This window comes from Lepisosteus oculatus, chromosome 1 (assembly GCF_040954835.1).
Source record: "Lepisosteus oculatus isolate fLepOcu1 chromosome 1, fLepOcu1.hap2, whole genome shotgun sequence".
Taxonomy (NCBI): domain Eukaryota; kingdom Metazoa; phylum Chordata; class Actinopteri; order Semionotiformes; family Lepisosteidae; genus Lepisosteus; species Lepisosteus oculatus.
Window position 1 is genome coordinate 70,042,224 of NC_090696.1, and position 20,773 is coordinate 70,062,996.

A 20,773-nucleotide genomic window follows, 5' to 3' on the forward strand; every position below is an offset into this window, starting at 1 on the left:
AACTGTTTTTGCTTTGTTATTTCCATTAATAAAGCAACATCAGTAGTAGGTCCATGCACTACTTGGATATACAGATATCTGCTTCCTTTCTTGTTTCCTCCTTTCAATTCCTTGTCCACCCTCAACACAAGTGGGAACACTGTGTATGCGTTTCCTCTAACATTCCATCACTGAAGCAGCAATAAGCACTGTCACTTTGCCAATAATAAGAAGGAAAAGAATAATAATACTTAAAGATAGGGCAAACGAGATATGTTGAAAGGTGATCCTCACATAGGGAAGAAGAAAGCCTCAAGAGGTTTGAGCTGTGAGTGGAAAGGACATACAGTACACCACACCTGCAAAGCCCAAACGTAACTGGAAACTGCCTGTCACATTCACACGCACACTTGCTGAAAAAATACAGTCATACCAGACTAGTATTATTATTATTTAATAACAACAATAATGGTGCTAAGTATGTTTTTTTGTTTTCCTAATTACTTGTTAATAGAAAATGTAACCTGAGAAAAACTGACTCATAAAACACATCTTATGTTCTGCCGAGAGTGGAAAAAAAAACTTAGTAAGCCTTATTATAATGCAACAAAATATTAATGGGAGCCATTCTGCTGCTCTGACAAACATATGAAAAATATGTAAGTGAAAAAATACATCTCTAATGGCACTTTATTGTAATGTTACAATTTTCTGTCAAGGTAAGTGACTTTTACAAAGTATCTAATGAAATACAGTTGTGGTAAACACCATTACCAACAAGATAAAGGTGACAGTACATTTTATGCATAAACATGACCATATAGGCATAGGGAAATAAATAATAAACACTTTGTTTTTATTCAACCGTTTTTACTTTTTATGAAGAATCAGTCATCATTAATCAGGAACCTATACTCTATTGTTTATTTAGTAAAGCTTTTTAGTAAAGCCTTTGGAATTCCATGGTAAAATAATGTATACTCATTCATTTAGCTATGTGCAGCAGTATAATTTATGTCTATCCATTCATTATCAGAAAGCCACTATTCACATGGAGGGTGTGCAGTTACTGGAAGCAAAGCACACAAGGTGGGTCTGAGAGCACACAATTGTTTTCACCCTGGATCTTTTGCATGACAAAGGAAGAACAGACAATTTAGATCAGCCCAAAACTTCTCACCAACATATCTGTGAATGGCAGGAGGAAACCCGAGGGAAAATCACACAAACATGGGGAGACCATGTAAACTCCACATATAACATACCCTAGTCTGAGGCAGCAGAGCTAACAAATGTTACTGTGTTGACCATATGCACACATTATCCTAAAGCAGTATGTAAGCTTTTAAATAAAAATTTAAATCACAGGTACGACTAACATATCTAACTGTTTGACTTGATAAATGAAAGCCCTGTTGGTTTCTGGCCAGTCATAAAAACCCCTGTACAGAAAATCAGAAATTACTTACTGTATGTCTCATTATCTTTAGTTGTAAATCACAACTGTAGGGATCTAACATAGAGTAATATACTGTAGATCCTGACCTGTTATTCTAATGCTTTAATTATCTCTCTGACAGTCTGACTCACCCTAACATAACTTTAATATTATTGTAAGTTCAATAACATCTGAGGAAGTTTAAAAGCAAACATTGAAAATAAAGGAATAAAATGTTTAACAAACAGTTTTTGTCAGTTTACTAAAGCCTCGTGTATTTCTATTGATCTGGCTTCTACTTGTGCATTGTTATAAAGTACAATTCACCTTACTCAGGTAAGATATTATGATATCATAAGATATTATGATTGTGAACAATCTTTGTGAGAATGCCTCTTTCGACTACCTGGATACACAAATTGTGAACAGAAAGAGAATGTAAATCTGCAAATTATAATCCCACTGTACAAAACATCTTGGACAAAGAAACAAACCTCAAGGATTTGTGTGCAGGTTGCACATGTGCTTACTGCTGAATATTTGACTGATGGCTCATTTGACATTCATGTACCATGGAAGGAAGTATTAGATAGTTTGTCATTAATGAAGACGGCTTCCCTTCAAAATGGGAGTCAAGATTGGCTCAGTAAAGGCTGAAAGAAAATTAGATGACATTTCGTTGGTTCTTTTGCAAATGTTCTTATGTTAAGAATTACAGCAAAGTTAAAGATCTGCTATTGCAAAAACTGTGACAGCCAATCAGATGCCTTTTCTTATCTTATTTACCTACCCCTATTTTCCTCTTCAGTATGTGAGCTCCCATACGTTATATGTTCTCAAAACATTAAAGTAAAAGAGAAGGTAGTAAGTCCTGACAATAAGTTTGTCCACAACTTTAGGAAACACAAGGAAACACAGTTTATCTGAAAATTAAACAGAAAATCACTATGTTTAGTTAATTTTAAAAGTCCAAAACCAACTGAGCTGTGTAATTGGCTTGAACAAATTATAATGCACAGGGGTGGACTTTAGTTGAGCAGCAATCACCAAGCCTATGTGAAAGTCAATCAAAAGGCAGACAGAGAAAATTAGATTTAAGTTTTAAAAACAGAAAACATGTCTGCAAATTGAATCATGAAGCTAGACATCACAACCTGTCAATATTCCTGACAAGAGGCTAGAAACTAAAGACGTTTTGAGGCAACCAGACATGATAACATAGTGAGATCTTTCTTCTTCCAATATTGGCAGTTTGGACCTTTCTGTTTAAGCATTAAAAATGTAAGAAAAGGTGAACATGAGAAGAGGTCAATCAAAGCGTGGATTTCTAAACTAGTTTGTGGGAGACAGTCTATCCCTAACAAACCCTTTTACTGTACAGATGTTCTTGTAGTTTCAGTACAGTATATGAGATAAGATATACTACAACTGCTTGGTTTGTTTTTGTTCCCCTTAAGACTGGCACTAAATTATTACTTTTCTAAACCATGAATATTACCGTTCTTGAGACTTTTGTTAACAGTGTTAAATATGACGCTGTTTCCCTAAGTAAACATGGAAGAACACCTAGAGATGACTCTTCTTAAGTGCTTCTTATACTTGAAACACCTCCATACTAATACTATTCTGCATAATATTTGTGATATTATGATTCAGATTTAAATTTGTTCACAGCATGTTGTCAATTTCTTTCTTGTAAAACGCCAGAATGCAATATTAATTTATCAACCATTTTAATCTCAATGTTAAAAAATAACTATTATGACTTCTGTATTTGATGTAAGAAATGGAATTTCATTGTTGTAGGATTTTCAGTATTCTAAAGCGTATAAGCGCACGAAACATACATTATAATAGTACTGTATTTATTAAGTTAATATCTGGTTTCCAAACCAAGCAAAAAATGCTTCAATGTTTAAGCATTTTATAGAGGTTGCATTTTCGTTTTTTTTAGATATCCAATAATCTGTTTTTTTTTTATTTCTGACATTATGCTGTAATTATCAGTTATTGTATTGGTTATAGGAAAATTGTTGTCAGTTTCCCACATTTAATTGGAGGCTTTATGTATTCAAAGCATCTCAAAAAGAGACACGAAATACTGTATGTCAATATCTTGATAAGTTACTGGAGTCTACAAGTATTTGAAGTTCTATCAATTCCCATCACTTACTGAATTAATAAAAACATCTCTTCTACAAACTGTTACTTACAATTTGAGATGTACTCAAGACAATGACAATTTCTAATTCTAATTTGCACTACAGAAATAAAATTCAATCAGCATAAACAATTCCAGCAATCCACAACAATACAAACATATTCACTGACACATATCCTATGCATTATAAACAATTTACATCAATAGTCTTCACTGTAACAGTGATGGATGAAAGAAACAATAAACTCATTGTGCAAAGGTTTTACACATCCAACAGACACTCACACCAAATGGGCTTGCTTGAATTTATGCACACAAAAACAAAGGTGTACTAATGGAGTAAAATCCATCACATCATGAACAGGGCTTTATGACCAAAAGTTCAGTTTGTTTTGTTCTGAGTTTAATTCTGAGAAAATCTAAGTACAGCAGTTGATAAAAAGTGAATGTGATTCACAAGCACTGTTCGTAAAATGGGCTCATGCCAGACACTGTTTCACACTTTAGCCAAAAAAATAATGTTAAAAAACTCAGCACCGTTAAATGTTTTTCACGTAATTGAGTATTTTTAAAGAATGAAAACAAAAAATGTTGTATTTTACCTTTATGAGAATGGTACTATAAAAACCTATGACTAACACACATTTTATATTTGATTTAGCTATTAAAAAAGGAATTATACATACTGTAAGGAACACACTCATACTGAACTTCAAGGTACTTGTAAGTCCCTGGACAAGGATCTGGAAAGACGTCTGGTCCAGCAACAACTGCACACTGGGTCCGATTATTGCATCTGAAATTTAAAAACAGAAAAATTACTTTCTACATGTACATGCATCCTTAGTTGGTATCCAATCCAATGTTTCTGTGCCATTACAAGAAACATAAAGTGTAGTACTGCATCAAAAACTCTCCTTCATACATACAAATGTTTTTTTTTTTATTATTATTCCTGTATTTGTAAGGACTTTCCACTGACTCTCCTTGTTTTATCTGCTGTACCCTACTCCTCCAAAATTAAATTTGACATGTTGTGGATGGGGGCTGCCTCACAGAGCTGGGGCCCTGGGTTCAATTCTGGGACTGGGGTGCTTTCTGCGTTGAGTTTGCCTCAGAAAGCCTCCTCAGGGAGGAGAATCCCTGTGTTCACGTAAGTATCCTCTGGGTGCTCCGTTTTCCTTCCACTGGTTTCCTAACCTACTGATTGGTTAACTGGCTGGTGGGAAAATTGGCCCTGATGAGAGCGTTTGTGTTTTTGTGTGCCCTGTAATGGACTGGTATCCTATCCAGGGTGTACCTGCCTTGTGCCCATTGCTTGCCTGGTACAACCCTGGCTCCCCCGCAATCCTGAATTGGAAGAAGTGGTTAGAAAATGTTTTGGTGGATTTAGTGAATGGAGCCTCAAATTCAATAGTTTTGGCATATTTATTGGCCATAATCTCATAATGAGTTACTATCTTTCTGTGGACTTCTACTTAAATCCTACCCCCATGTTAACAATAATATTATTATTATTATTATTATTATTATTATTATTATTATTATTATTATTATTATTATTATGAGCTTAACATGCAGAAGTTACATAGTTATATTGTCACAGTCAGGTGCCTCAGCCAGTCGCGGCTGGCATCATCCAAATGGGTGAAGTTGCCGGGGCACCTGAAGCGAGGGCAGGAGTATAGGATGTGGTCGGCCGTCTGCTCCTTGCCATCACCGCATTCACAAATTGGGTCATCAGTGAGACCCCACTTGTGTAGGGTGGCCCAGAAACGGGGTCAAGAAGAGCTACTTCCTCGTACTGACCCCTGGGCAACGTCTCTGACGGCAAAAAGCTCTTCAAATCGAAGTTACCATGCAATGCTTAATAATAATACATACCCACACACACTGGGCTTAAACCAGTATAAACCATACAAAACAATTTGTTCCATCAACAGAATAATAATGGCCTGCAATTATCTATAATTTATTGCTCAAATGAGATAATTCATATATGCATAGGTTCAGTAGGCACTGGTGGCTATGCTTTAGCAGTTCAATCATCAATTTGACAAGAGGAGGAGGATAAGGAATAAAAAATAACTTATTTAAGAAATGGGTTAAACGTGGTGCAGCCCTGACTAATTTGATGAGGACATAGTCAGTGATGTGAAAAATCAACCTCACTATAAAAGAGTCCACCTCAGATTCACTTATGGAGTAAATGATAATGTTGATCAGCAACACTGCATGCAATTGTATTATTTAGGGTACTGATATTTCTAACAAAACCTAGAAAATATTAAACGATCAAAAGATTTCTCATCAAATCCATCCATTTTCTAACTGCTTTTTCCAATACAGGATCACAGGGGTTCTGTTCATTTATGGTTGCTTTTTGCTCGTTAATTCCCCTACTTTGCACAACTGTTTCAGTATTTCTGTTCAAAATATTATACTAATGTTAAGGGAAGCAGTGTCAGGTACTCTTTGTGTTGCAGGTACAGTACATATTGTGCAGTTTAAATATACTCAAACAGCCCAGGTACAATAGAGTAAATGTCTTTTGTTTCTTATAAGTGCTTTGTCTTTTGCTGGCAGACCACAATGGATACAGAAAAAAATCAATTCTGACACCACAGAACACTTTTGTTAAGGTTCAAAGCTCTATAGTATCAATATTTTGATGATTAATTATTGATCAATGAAAAATGACTTGATTTTCAGCAGTCATTATGGTCCAAATGAAAAACACAAAGCAAAAATTATTAAACGAACAATCCTGAAAATTGACAACTGACTAAAATTTTCTACATAGACTGTAAGTAGCTGCAATATTTTCTATGGTAAAACAATATAGCTTTGCTATATTATTGTATTATTTTGATTGGAACTACTATGATTTATCTATTTATTTCAGAAAATAATGTAGTCTGATGTTTGTGCTTTAATTTAAACTAATATTTATTTTGTTTGTTATCTGTTACAGTGGTGTGGATTCCTGAAGCTAGGATTTGGTGTACACTACTGATTGTTTTTTTTTCTTTTTTTTTATTTTATTCAATGTATCTGTTTTTGTAACGGATTTAAGACGATTGCTGTAGGAAGACACAGTAAGCTATCCATTGTTGAAGTAAGCGAGCTTCTTGCTGAAAAAATATACTGTAGGTATCATACTGTTAACATCTATTTATATTAAAGTACAGCAAATGCACATTTACATTTGATTAAATATGAATTTATTACAACACTAACATGTATAAAAACATTCATTTGGTATAAGTAAATCAGTAATAGATTTTTTTACAATTTACTACAATAAATGACTTCTGTGGCAGCATTTTTTTTAAATAGAAAACTGCTCTAGTCTTACTACAATGACTTTTAACCTTTGCTATTATTGAGGAGATCAACATCAGTAGCCAGCTCTTAAGTAGAAACTGTGAAGAAAAAGTAAAGAAAGAGAATTTCCAAATTACCAGTTCACATGTGATAAATAAGAGATCACAACAAAAAGAAAATTATGGAACAGCAAATACTGTACTGTATATGATAAACAAAAACTTCTCAAGTTTAAGCTAAGCACAGAATCAGCAGAGTAATTACTTACAAAATAATTTGACTACTTTTTTTTAGATTTTTTCAATGTGGTGAATTGTTTTGAACATACTGTAGCTTAGGGATGCAATTATAGTACATTTGAGACTACATTCAGTTTTATTTCTTGTCTATTTTATACTTCTTTACTGTTCTTCACAATAAAAAACAAATGAGCTCATTGGAAATTGACACAGTGATTCATATTGTACAATTAACAGGTTCCTTTACATTTTAATTAACATCGATCCTCTCAGAAATAATCAATTGCATCGTAAGGGAGAGTGAAAGACCTAACTCTTAAACCCATCTCTAATGAGACATGAGGAGAATTACATCAGAATTCAGGTTTTAAAGGATCAAGAAACCCACATTACTCATCTATCCCAAATGCAAACAGACTGACTCTGTCAAACACCTTTTCAGCAGTTGTCAGTTACTGTAAAGTCAATTTTGACCCAGCAGCTACTTCTCAAAGAAACAGAAGCATTACAGAAAATCTCAATTCAGCTGCTTAAATTTCATTATTTTTTGTCCTTGTTTTAATCTATTTTTTTTAACAGAAATAATCAAATATTCCTAACCAACAGAACTGAGGGAACAATACTTGCACCTAGTTCATTTTCTGCATGTTCTACATGACAGCTCATACTTTGAGAGTCTAGACAGGACTGTTATTTTCAATAAGCCAAAAATAATAATTATTAAACATTTCCTCAGATTGCTTTTTCAATGCTGCTCCTGCTATTATATTCAAATGTGAAGCTGAATTGCAAAAGGATAGCCACTCTATTCATAGATATACTGTAAGGTTTCGTTTGGGAACATTGTTTGCACCCTCACAGTTATGATTGGCTGATGAGTCATCCAACGACTCTTCTGACACTGCAGCAATGAAAATATAAGCTCCAGAAATACAAAATAACAATTCAATATTAACCATTTGCTATTTGAAACAGACAATTTGTTACACATTCATCTCTCTGCACAGTCACATAACTAGAGCTGCTTGCAGAGAAGACAGGCACTAAAGCCAAGCTACTCATCGGCAAGTAATGAGTTGGGAAGCACAGCCATCTGGCCATGGGGATAGACTTCAAGGGGGCAATTTAGTGTAGTCAAACCTAATGTGTGTGTCTTTGGGAGATGGGAGAAAAGCAGGGCGCAGTCTAAACTACTAACCAGCTAACTTTAAAAAGTATTCCCCTGCAAAAGTGACTTGTAATAAAAGATTATGGTTTAAAAGTAACTTTCTGCAACACTCAATATAACATCACATTCCTTCTTTAGTTTCATTAAAAAATCTACACTCCTAACTTCAAACTTAATAAAGTTTTAAAAACTCACAACAGTCAAAGGAATTTAAAAAAATCATGCTGTCCATTTTTGCTTACAATTTGCATTGTTTGCAACAAAACACAAAAATGATGAAACACATGGAATAAACAAACACAAAACAATGGTTTATTTTGCATCAGACTATGACTTCATTTGAAGATTGAGAAGACCAGTGGGCCACAAGGATAAAAATAGTTCAGTACTGAACCTAAGAAATGATAAGGCTACAATAGACTAGAAAATCAACCAAGGTGACAACTTACAAAACAAGAAGACATTTGTAAAGTAAACCTTGGGACGTCTCTATCTAGTAGGTTGTATAAAATCTTAAAATGGCGAAGATTCATCAGAAAGGTGACAGATAAGAGAATACCATTCAGCCCATTATGCTCATATATAGGTATGAAATACCCTCAAAATCTCCACCGAAAAGGGTCAGTTTAGAGTCGTAAAATAAAGCAGACCATTTCACAGTTTCTGTTTTTTGCCTATTTAGTCAAAGTTTGCTCCCATGGACAGCTGTTTCATCCTTATTAGACTTCAGCAGAGTCACAGCTATGCTTACTTACTTTATTATTCAATTTGCTTAGCAGGCAGTTAAAATACATAACACAATACACAAAAATTTAACATAACAAGTACCCATTAACAAATAAGAGACAAATATGCGGGATGACAAAAAAATAAATATACAGTATATAAAGTTAATTGTCCAAGGTTAGCCACATCAAAAGGAAGAGTTAGTGTTGTGAAATACCAACAATTCAATATTAGTTGATATGTAATTAATAGTTCATTATATATTGTCATTCAGAGAAATATTATCTATCCACTAACCCTTGCAACAAATTCACGTTAGTATCATTAAAATGAAAAAAAAAAGTTTTCTTTAAGAGATGTGTTGTGAAATAAATTATTTGTATATAAGAAAATGTATTAGGCTGGTTAAAATGTGTCATCATCAGAGTTGATCAACAGGGGCCTATTGTGAGAATCACAGGCTAGAAGTGTGTGCTGTCAAGCCACTATCAATTAAGCAATTAGACACTCTTGGACCACAACATTGAATGGTCTGTTGTACATAACAATTAGGGTGCCATTCTGTACATCTGTGCCACTCTCACAGACATCCATCAGGGTGGACAAAACCTTGATTCTTCATTAAAGAGGACCTGGATCTACTTCTGGTGAGTCGCTCCTACGCACCCGTGACAAAAAGACTTTGTTCTCCTAATAAGTGGGGTAAGGCACTTCCTCTGTATTTTTTTCTTAATTTTCATAGAACATACAATGTGCCTAATAAATTCATTCAGGAATATCACGTTCAGTCAATGATTATTCAAAATGATGCCAAACAATTTAATCAATATCCAAAATCTATACAGTTTATTTTTCTGAAATCATACGTACAGAAGTAGAGGTTTAGGTTAAAATATAATACATATATTTTTATTATTTTTTGATATTGCTTATATAAATAGAACATATGCCAAATATATTTCATATTTTTAAATACATAAAATTATCATTTATTTTTATCCTGGCAACCAGCATTGTGTATACCCTCAATTTGCTTTGATGAACTCAAAGATGCACTTCCTGTAGCCATTTAAAAGATTCTTAAACTATTCATGAGATTTGACAACTCCTCCACACAGAACCTCTCTAGCTTTTCAAGGTTTCACAACCTACGCTTGAGATCTTCTTCAAAATATGCAATAATACCATAAATGCTTTACCAGAAACGGTAAAAATACAACTTTTTGTGTGCTCTTAACCTTTTGGTAGTAATCATAGAGAAAGTGTAGCCTGAACATTTTTGGAATACCAAGTGGTTCACTCTGGGTGTGTATTATGTTATGGAGGATAGCTTGTACTGTATGTCCTCTTCTTAATTAAGTAACAACATTACACTTAAACCCTGTGTTTATGGACACCCATAAGACTAATTAAAGACAAATACTACCTTCCAAAGATAAATAGAAAACTGAAAAAAAGACTTATTTTCTTTATTTAATACTGAGAAATGTGGCACTAAAACATAGTTTACAGTATGAATGAATTACTAGGTTCTTCATTACTTCCATCTCTAAAACAAGATTCTTTCTGTGATATATATCATTCACACAATAAACCATTGATTGATGCCCAGAGCAAAACAGCAACAATTAACAGTTATAAAACATTTGCTAATTTAATGTCAAATGTAAGACATGATATCTACAATTTGGCATTAAATTTATTTGAAAATATAGCTATGAATAGTTTAATCAAAAGTAAGAAGCATACTCAAAATCAATAATTTACAAACATTTTTAAAGTTGGGTCTACAGATTAGTTAAAAATAAATTATTTAAATATTAATTTTACTCAGACAGTAGAAAACAAATACAAAACTAGATAATTAATTTTGAGTTAGTGTTCTTACTTTTAATGTAATGAATTGGGACTCAGCTCCTCTGTTTTTATATTCAAGTTGCCTTGGCTGTTGGTGGAAAGATACTGTAGTTGCTACATTCATATCTTTGGTAAACAGATTTGGAGCCTTTGTTGTTTTCATGAGTGTGAGATCAACCAGCTGGATTCACAATAACAGCACAGAACAATGGACAGACAAAAATAACACATTTTGCAGTGAAGACAGTAATAAACTGCTCAAAAAAAGACACAATTAAGATGTATTTCCCCCTGTAAACTGTACATCTAAATACATGCACAAAAGCACATGGAATCTAGAAACCTTACTATGCACAAAAAAATAAAAAACAACTTACTTAAGGAGTTATGAGATAAACAAGAACAAAAAAGAATTCACTCATCATCAAATTAAAGCAGTACTATAGGATGTGCTACATCAAGAAATCCATTATCTTAATCCAATCAGGAAACAGGATTTATTGTTATTGCATATGAAACAATTTTACTATGCAAAAGTAGACATTTGAAAGATCTTAAGTGCAGTGTAAAACAAAGGAGAGGGATTTATTTGAATTTTGATATACTCAGGGCTCTATGAGCTAAAGCACAGCTCTGAACATTACATTGCTGATCCTTCTCATAATGCTTGCCCTCTTCCTTACTGTTACGATGATTAGCATTGCTTTGAGCAGTGTTTTTTTGCCAATGAATGCACACTTCATGGGGCCGCTGCCCTTTCAAAGAATATTCAACTTAAAGCATGCACATTTAAATTGCCTTTTCAATCCACATCTCTGCATGACAATAAGACTGATTAAAATTGTAATCTTGGGCAACCTGTTTTGATCCACATCTGTACACCTAAACATAATCATTGGAAGCAAGCTCAAGGTACAGTAAACATATGCAGAGTGTGCTAAATCTTTATTTTAATCCAGCCTTTAAATCACAGCTTGAGATGGAGACTGCTACAACAACTGAATAATCTAATGAAGAAGGAGAATCTTTAGCTCATTAACGGACCTATTAGGTACTGTACAGAATGTTGCAGGTTATGGATATACTTGGAAAATTATGTAGGTTCTTTTCTATTCTGTAATACTTTTTTTTTCCCTTTTTTCAGAAATCCAAAAAGAAAATGTCTATGTTAGTGGAGTGTTAAAAAAACTGCAATTTCTCAATTTCCAATTTTAAATGATGTAATACCAATACAGGTCCCAAGCTTCTTTTCCTTTCTTTCATATTGCTTACAGAAATAAAACACAGAAACCTATAATAGAAAAACAGAGCATTTCTCAAAAATAATAGAATGGTGTTGTATTCTATACTGATTGATTGTATTTTCCGAGAAACATATTTACATTATTTTCAGATTACTGTGAACAAGACAGTTATCAACCACGTAACAGCATATCCAAATATTTTTGTAATGGAACTCCAGTTCCTATTGCCAGGAGTGTAATTCAAAATGTCAGATACATGGCTCAGAATTGCTTTACCTAGCGCTATTAAAACAAGCATTCCAATATGTATTTTGAATATTAGTTGCTAATCAATGGTTTTGCTATGATTATACAATTGTGATACTGTGCCTCCTGGGATGAGGGGAGGCCTAATTATGATTAACCTATTGTCCTAATTGTGATAAAGTAGTTGCCCTTTGTATATACATTTTTAAGAAAGTTTATTTTTGTTGGTGAAACATATTTTAGTGCATATTTGAGTGAACACAGACATGAACAATATGACAGGTGCAAGTTTCAAAAAGAGACTTAAATTCGTACTACAGCAAATCAAAACATATAAAGTATTTCATATTGAGGATGACTCAACTGGATATAGCCACTTGAGAGATGTTTAAGTAATTTATCTGAAGTATGATTTACAGGTGTTAGGTATATTAGAAAAATTGATAGCCCATACAAGTTATGTAAAGAGCTAATAATACAAATTCCTCTCCGAAATATTGACACTGGCTATAATATTAGTATTCTATTGCTAGAACACACAATGCCCATAAAGCAAGCATTGCACTTGCTTTGAATATCTAGCCTTAGATATCGCATCTCCATAGATGTGAAAATATCACATTGATTGATGTCCTCCTATGAATGTACTTTTTCTACCAGTCTAATCCAGTCAGATACAGAGAAGCTTATACATGTTACTTTTTTATGCACACAGATTACTGTAATGCTTTACTCATTAAGGTTCCAAGACTTCTAACATTTGAGGGTCTGAATGCATTTCATCTTTGCTTGATTATACCTGAGATTTTTTTCACCAAATACTCCAAAGCATAGCCCTTAGATCCCTTGAGTATGATCTTTTTTTACTAATCATGTAGTTTGTTTTGTGTCAACTAAACCTTTCTTGTTTAGCTATGGGATAGACTTGGATAGGTTAGGACAGAGCACTTGAAGTGGTTAGAAAGGGCAGTGAGATTGTTAAAATGTTTCATTGTATACTGAAAACATGTTTTCAGATTTTGACTTTTTCTGGCTGACCTGCTAAATGAATAAGCTGTGGATATGTAATGTTTTATCTTACATCACCGTTCTTATTGTCACTGTTTGCTTTTTCATCCTTTTTACCTTGTGAAGCACTTTTGAGATTTTGTACATGAAAAACTATATAACAAAGATTATTACACAGATAGATGATTACTACTGTCTTCAGACTTTTATGTCCTTTTATTTTACCAGCCAAGTCAACTGCGAACAAATTCTCACATTCTCATTTACAATGATGACCTGGAGACTCATTTATATAGCTGGGCATTTACTTGAGCAATCTGAATGAAGTATCTTGCTCAAGGGTACAACAGCAATGGTTCACCTGGGATTTGAACCAACCCTCCAGTCCTGATCTACAGCCCCACACACTACTCCGCACTGCTGACAGTTCTTGTTAGTCTTACATTTCAAAAAGATCCATTTTCCCAGTATCTATTTCTGTAAGTTTCAAGTGCAGCCATTTATTTTATAAAGAATGTGCTTTGACATTGCACTTGCTACAATAATACCAAGAACAATCTCGATTAAAATCAAGAGGGAAAAGGTAAAACACTTGGTTACTAAAAATTTGAATACTGAATAGCAAAGTACCAAATACATACCTTCTAACTAATCATGTCTAGAAATTACAATGAGTAAATCTCTAATGTTGTAGCAGCACATTTCTGAAAAAGTTTAAATAAATGCTTAGCTCGTGGACCACACCAACAGCATTCAAAATTGACATTTATCATACAGTACTATTTTTCAATCCTCTGCCTCAAAAAGACAAATTCTGAAGGGACTATGTTATATGAAGCTTTTTTGTTATACAAGCTTTATTTAAAGTTGTGTTAGAAAACAAAACTATTTATGATTTAAATTCCATTTAAGCAAAAAATATCATATTTATTATCTTATGCTAAATATAAGTTACTGTCAATTCCTCCTGATTATGTTACAACCTACAAAGCAGCAGTCAGCAAAAAAGTCAAAATCCCTTAATTTAACAGTTTTTAGAAACTGCAACATCAGTGCATGAATCCTACTTACTGGTACTTTTTCCACTTTCAGAGTCTTCTGAGTTTCAAATAAATTTTGGACATTATCTTAATGTACCTGGCGAGCAATGTGAAACATAAATTAAGCCAGTGCTTTCTACACATAGCTTGCAATAACAATTGCCAGTTATCATGCTGATGTTTTCTTTTTTGCTGATTTCCACCAGTTTAAAGGTAAAGTCTTGCCAGTGTAACATAACAAAAAATTCACAGCTACTGAGAGATCTGTTGTTGGAAAGAGTCAATTCCCAGAAGAGTGATGCTTGAAGCTCTCCCAAAACACACAGCACAGAAAATATGAACTTTTGGTATAGAGAAGGCAAGGAGCCACTACATGGAGCACAGGCCAGGATGAGAGCTGCATCTATATCCAAGCCTAAAGGAGAAACACAAGGGGTAGAAGCCCCATCTGCCCACACACTGAGCAAAACGGGCTCTGATAAGCATATTATAAAGCCAAGAAAAAGTCTTCAGAGATTTCTGTGGGTATGACTCTAATGGTACGCTAGGTTTTGGCAACTAATACCACTAAATCGATTTTGAAGTGGTATCAAATTTAACAAAATACTAATTATGAACATATAAAAATTCCAACAATTCTAAAATATTTCCCACTGTAGTCCAAAAGGTGCCTTATAAAAAATATCTTCAACCAAAGATTATAGCAGCAAACACAAAATATAAATGGCAGGGGAAGGTCAATCAAACGACTGAAGGAAATAGCTTAGACAAGTAGTAATAATAATAGCTTTCTGGACACTCCACTCAAAGCGCTTTACAGGTAATGGGGACCTCTCCACCACCACCATGTGCAGCCCCACCTGGATGATGCGACGGCAGTCATAGTGCGCCAGAACGCTCACCACACATCAGCTATCAGTGGGGAGGAGAGCAGAGTAATGAAGCCAATTCATAGATGGGGATTATAAGAAGGCCATGACTGGTAAGGGCCAATGGGAAATTTGGCCAGGACGCCGGGGTTAAACCCCTACTCTTTTCGAGAAACGCCCTGGAATTTTTAATGACTATGGAGAGTCAGGACCTCGGTTTTACCTCTCATCCGAAGGACGGCACCTGTTTACAGTATAGTGTGCCCGTCACTATACTGGGGCATTAGGACCCACATGGACCACAGGGTGAGCGCCCCCTGCTGGCCCCCACTAACACCTCTTCCAGCAGCAACCTTAGTTTTTCCCAGGAGGTCTCCCATCCAGGAACTGACCAGGCTCACACCTACTTAGCTTCATTGAGTTGCCAGTTGTGAGTTGCAGGGTGATATGGCTGCCGGCTAAGTAAAGAAAACATAAAGGAAATGGATGGGAAATAACTTTATACTGTCAAGTAAGATAATGTATAAATTCCCGGTAGCTATCGATCAAAAAATTGAGAAAAAGAAGAATTTATTATGGCACGAAGAATGAAATTACAGATCTTGTTCATTTTGCTTCCTTACCAAGAGCTTGCCATTAAGGTGATACTGTATTAACACAGCTCTTCACTGTTCCTCATAACCTGCAAATAAACTTACTTTTCAGAAACCAAGGACTTTGATATTTACCTTCCCTCATGCCATTGCTCAAAATGCCAGTGTGAACAAGTATCAAAATGCAATATATACTGTAGTTCATTTCAATTATTTTATTCAAAATATTTTTTTTCTCAAGTTATTGAAGATGAGCACACAAAACGAATTCGCACACCAATAATATCCCAAAGAACACTTTACATTTAGGATTTAAGCAGAACAACAGAAAGAACAAAAAAAATCTTGACTTTACACCTCTATATAAAAAGGCAATTTGTATTCCATACTATTTTCTTGAAAACTACAACAGAATACTTCACACAAATAAAAAAAGCATTGCAAAAATCTGAACAATCTAATCATCAGTTACAAGACTGATGCCTCATAATTTGGACACTCATGCTTTGAAAGGTAAGCATGAAAAATAAGCATTTTGCAAAACTATTTCTTTGACAACCTGTTTGAAGAAATGAAGTACAGTGTTAAATAAGAACAACTCAAAAGTAGCAATTTCACCACAGTTAATGTGAAATTGAAATTATTTTTTTTAAATACAGTAGGTTTCATTTGATTTTACTACCCTATTTCATGGATATTCCAATAAATATGTACTTACAATATATGCTCTAGTTCTTATTAAAATTATTTTTTCATGTCCTTCTTAAGTACCTTAGTGTTTAGTACAAACTAATGCATTAGTTGCATTGCTGTATTCCCTGCTCTATATGTGGTGTGAAGATTTGATCATGGTAGAATAAATATGAAAAACTCCCGTTAATCATCCAGAAGGGATTTAATAATAAAATATCCATTCCCATACCAAGAAATAAATAAATAATACCGGAAAATCAATTTCCTCAGACAGTCCAATATATCATGTTTGTTCCATGCAATTGTATTTTTAGACTTCGATTTGCTTTAATTAGTGAATGATCAATACAGCAGATTAATTCTCAGGGTACAGGGTATTACAGGGTAAAGCAGCCTGGTGGTATACTGGGGTTCTTTCTAAAAACTCTACTTTAACAGAAGTGTTTGAATAAGAAATATAAAACACGGGGAGGAACAGCTTCTGATACAGTATGTAAGCAACTGCTGAGAAATTAGTTGTTTTATTAATCAGGCACATTAGATTAAGTGATTATTAGGAGATCATTAAGGTTTAGAAATTACTTAAAATGAAACCAATTTGAATACACTGGTCTTCGCTGGGCTGTATCTGCTATCTTATAATGATATCTTAATTACCTTTACTAGGAGCACAATTACTCAATTACAAAAATTAACCATAATAATGGTCCATTTAAAAAGCTACAATCAAGATTAAGTTAAAATGTTAACTTCTTCTTGTAGCAACAATTTTACTAATGTACCATGACTAGGACCAGAAAAAAAAAAACTAACACAAGTTTGCAAAAGATTAATTTATGTCTTATCAATGAAGCTAACATAGCTGGACAATCAATTCAGTATCAGATATACTGTATGTTAATTCATGCTGTGAGCAATAAATTCAGAGAAAGTTTGCACATTTTAAGAAACATGTACACATACCCCATACTTTCGTTGGATTAGGTTCCTACCACCTTATATAAAAAATGTGCTTAAAATGAGTCACATTTTTTGGACTTGTGGATTAGAGGAGTAATAACATATATACCTACAGTATATTAGCATGCAACAGACCTGTATGAAGCATTTTCTGAGCAGACTTCAAAGAGTACGCAACTATGAATCAGCCTGGTGAGTCTCTGATGGCATCAAAATGCAAAACGTACGTATGAGTGAATGTGGTATATTGGTTCTGTACCAGTGAGTAAACTCACTGTCACTAAGAATCTGCTTAAACAGTAAATCAAGGCATAACTATATATATATTATTAGTGCTTCCATATATCCAGTTTCTCACAGACATATTCTCTCTATTTTGGATCCCAGATCTTAACCTGGTCAGTTTTTGGAATAATGAACAAATGTCCAAAATTCTCTTGCTCACCATCTGCTGCAGCAGATACTAGTAAAACTGCAATTTCCTAATTGCGATTGTCCTAACAGTGTTGCACAGAGGCTGAATATTCAAGGGAGAAGCAGCAACAGGTCAGTTAGAGTAGTCTGTACAGACACTGGTGCTGATGATGTTCTTCCCAGTTAGGGGAAATGTCTGAACAGTAACAAAATGGTGACCACTAAATACAGTATGAATACCTATTGTCCGCACTGTTGGGTACATTGGCAGTTCTATCATGGTGGCCTTTAATTTTTAAAGGACTGTAATGTTTTTCAAGGTTGAATGAAATTAAATGCAGCCAAAATACTGTACATGAAATACTACTGACAAAAATGATCTGACAAAAGTTCTAGGAGAACAGTATCAAAGTACTGTAATGGCCATCACAATTCCCTGACCAGAATCAAAATCAGATCTTTTTAGTAGACCTGAAAAATGTTAATTTGTAATGTTTCCAGGAAAAAATGAATGCTCTAACATTACTTTGCATAAGGAAATATGTCAAAACATCCAAATTATATACAATACAATGTCTCCCTCATACAACAGACACCAACAGAGTACACATTATTACTTAAAGAATTCAAATACCCATTCTTTATTACAGTATATTAAATGTGGTTTATTAAAAAATACTAAACAGGAAGACAAATCATTTTTAAGTTGTGTCTCTGTGCTCATTATTTCTTGCACTAACATTCCTTTGTTGGTTTGCTTATATATGTAACCCCATAATGGCAAAAGATTCAAAACTCAGTAGTGGATACACTTAACAGGTTTATGGTTATAGACCACATTTCTCCAATTCTCAGACATCTGCATTGGCTCACAATCTATTTGCAAGGTTCTCCTTTTAGCAAACAAAACAATACATGGCTTATATTATTTGACTGAGTCGCTAAAACCATATACCGTACCACTGCCTGTGCCTTTCTCTCTCAAATTCCTGAACTTCTGACCATTCCCAAAGCTTTACTGAAAACAGTGGGTGGCAGGTAATTTAGTTGTCAAGCTGTCTGCTTGTGTAACTCCCTCCCCAATTACATCAGAGTGTCTGTATATATGTCCCAATTCACCATTTCTTCATTCAAGCTGGCTTCTTGTTCTTGTAAATTCCCTTGCGGATATTTTCTACCAAAAGGCTCATAACAATTTAGGGATATTAAAACTGAAATGTAACTGAATGTATTATTTTTGTTTATTTCAAATACAAAACACACATACTCAGCTCAACATACCCTTATTTACCAGGATTGGATTAATAATCTTTTGTTTATTTTTCAGTATTTCCGTTAATTTCTCAAATCATACCTACATTACAGGAGTTTTGTGGATAATGCTGTGGATGGTCACTTTGGCATCCAAAGGCTATAGAAACATAAAATGATGGATAACAAATCGATCATGAGGGAAAACAGTGCACCTGACAAGAAAACAAACTGGAGAAAGAGAATTGCCTTATCCAGGCTCAAAAGCAGAATTAAACAATTTAACATCATCGCATGCCTTTGAGATTCTCGGTGTCATCAACTGATTGTACAAACTACAGAGACATTGATAGGGCAAATGGGAGGCCAAAAGCTAGTCACGATAAAAAAAGATGATAAGTAATTCTGTATCATTATAATTTATGTAACCTATTCCAATAATGCGTGAGAATGTCAGATGTCTCACAGAGAACATTGGCAGGTGTTGGTTCTGTTCACCCACAACAACTGATTCAATCTTCATTTTGCAAGACAGCAAATAAGGGAGGCACTGTGCTGAAGGATTTACTGACACTGTGATGTCACAAATCCTAACACCTCACTAAAATTGTTGGTGAAGTCCAAGTATGTTGGTCTGCGAAAGAGTGTCTAGACAAATCCATGTGTAATGACAGATGGCAAGCTATTGCCTAGATCAAGGGGCACTACATTGATCAAGTCCTAGCAACTTACCCGCTGCCCTTCCGGCAGGCTTATTCTGACGTGACAATATTCCAGCAGGAAAGCACATACTGTATCTCTACACTGCTCATTCAACAGCGGCTATCTTATGAGATGAGAATGTGACAGTTATATTATGTAAAATCACTGGAAGTGAGCCTCACTGGGAATTTCTGGGATGAGCAGGGACAAGATGGGGTATTGAGGGGCTTAAGGACCAGTGAACAAGATCCCGCAAGGTGACACTGTGCCAAGAAATGATGACCTGCTGCCAGGTATGCCTGACAACACTATTTCCAATAGTGACCACACAAGCTTTGAGCCTGTCAGTTATTGATCAATCCCTGTTGATCACAACTGTTAATCAACATAATGAATTTAACTTTGTCACGCCTGGTCAATAACGTGTCAATGCAGCTGCTGCAAAAGAGATTTGATTGTTTTCCTGATGAATGTGTTACAGTTCTAATTGATACGTTTATTTTAAGGCTCAGTATGTATGTTATTATTTAAAATTAGATGCCTAAAAACAAAACAAATATTTGGTGTAAAATAATATTAGTTTTAGAAAATGAATTGCAAAAATGTGAATAATAGGACCTTTTGCTTTGCAAGTTTAACTTTAATATCCTGTCTACACTTTTTTTCTCTTGTCTCAAGCAGAAACCTGTCAAAAAAATGACATTTTAAATATAGGGTAGTTAGCTTTTCCATTGTGTGTGCCAAATGCGTAAATTTCATAGATTTCCTTCATCTCTGCAAACTCACAGGGAAAGGTAATAATAATTTTTTAAATCCTAATATTAATTTTAACCATCTGCTGTCAAATGTCACCTGATT

At 34.4% G+C, this 20,773-nt stretch overlaps 1 protein-coding gene across 13 annotated transcripts in view; it reads right to left on the reverse strand.

Annotated features, from left to right (window-relative positions):
• Positions 1–20,773, reverse strand: part of adgrl3.1 (adhesion G protein-coupled receptor L3.1) — a 340,584-nt gene that overhangs the window by 168,260 nt on the left and 151,551 nt on the right. For all 13 annotated transcript variants that reach the window (XM_069192140.1, XM_069192148.1, XM_069192139.1 and 10 more), the window contains exon 5: positions 4,265–4,374. In XM_069192140.1, coding sequence (XP_069048241.1) covers positions 4,265–4,374 — 110 coding nt within the window. The remainder of the gene's footprint in view (positions 1–4,264; positions 4,375–20,773) is intronic.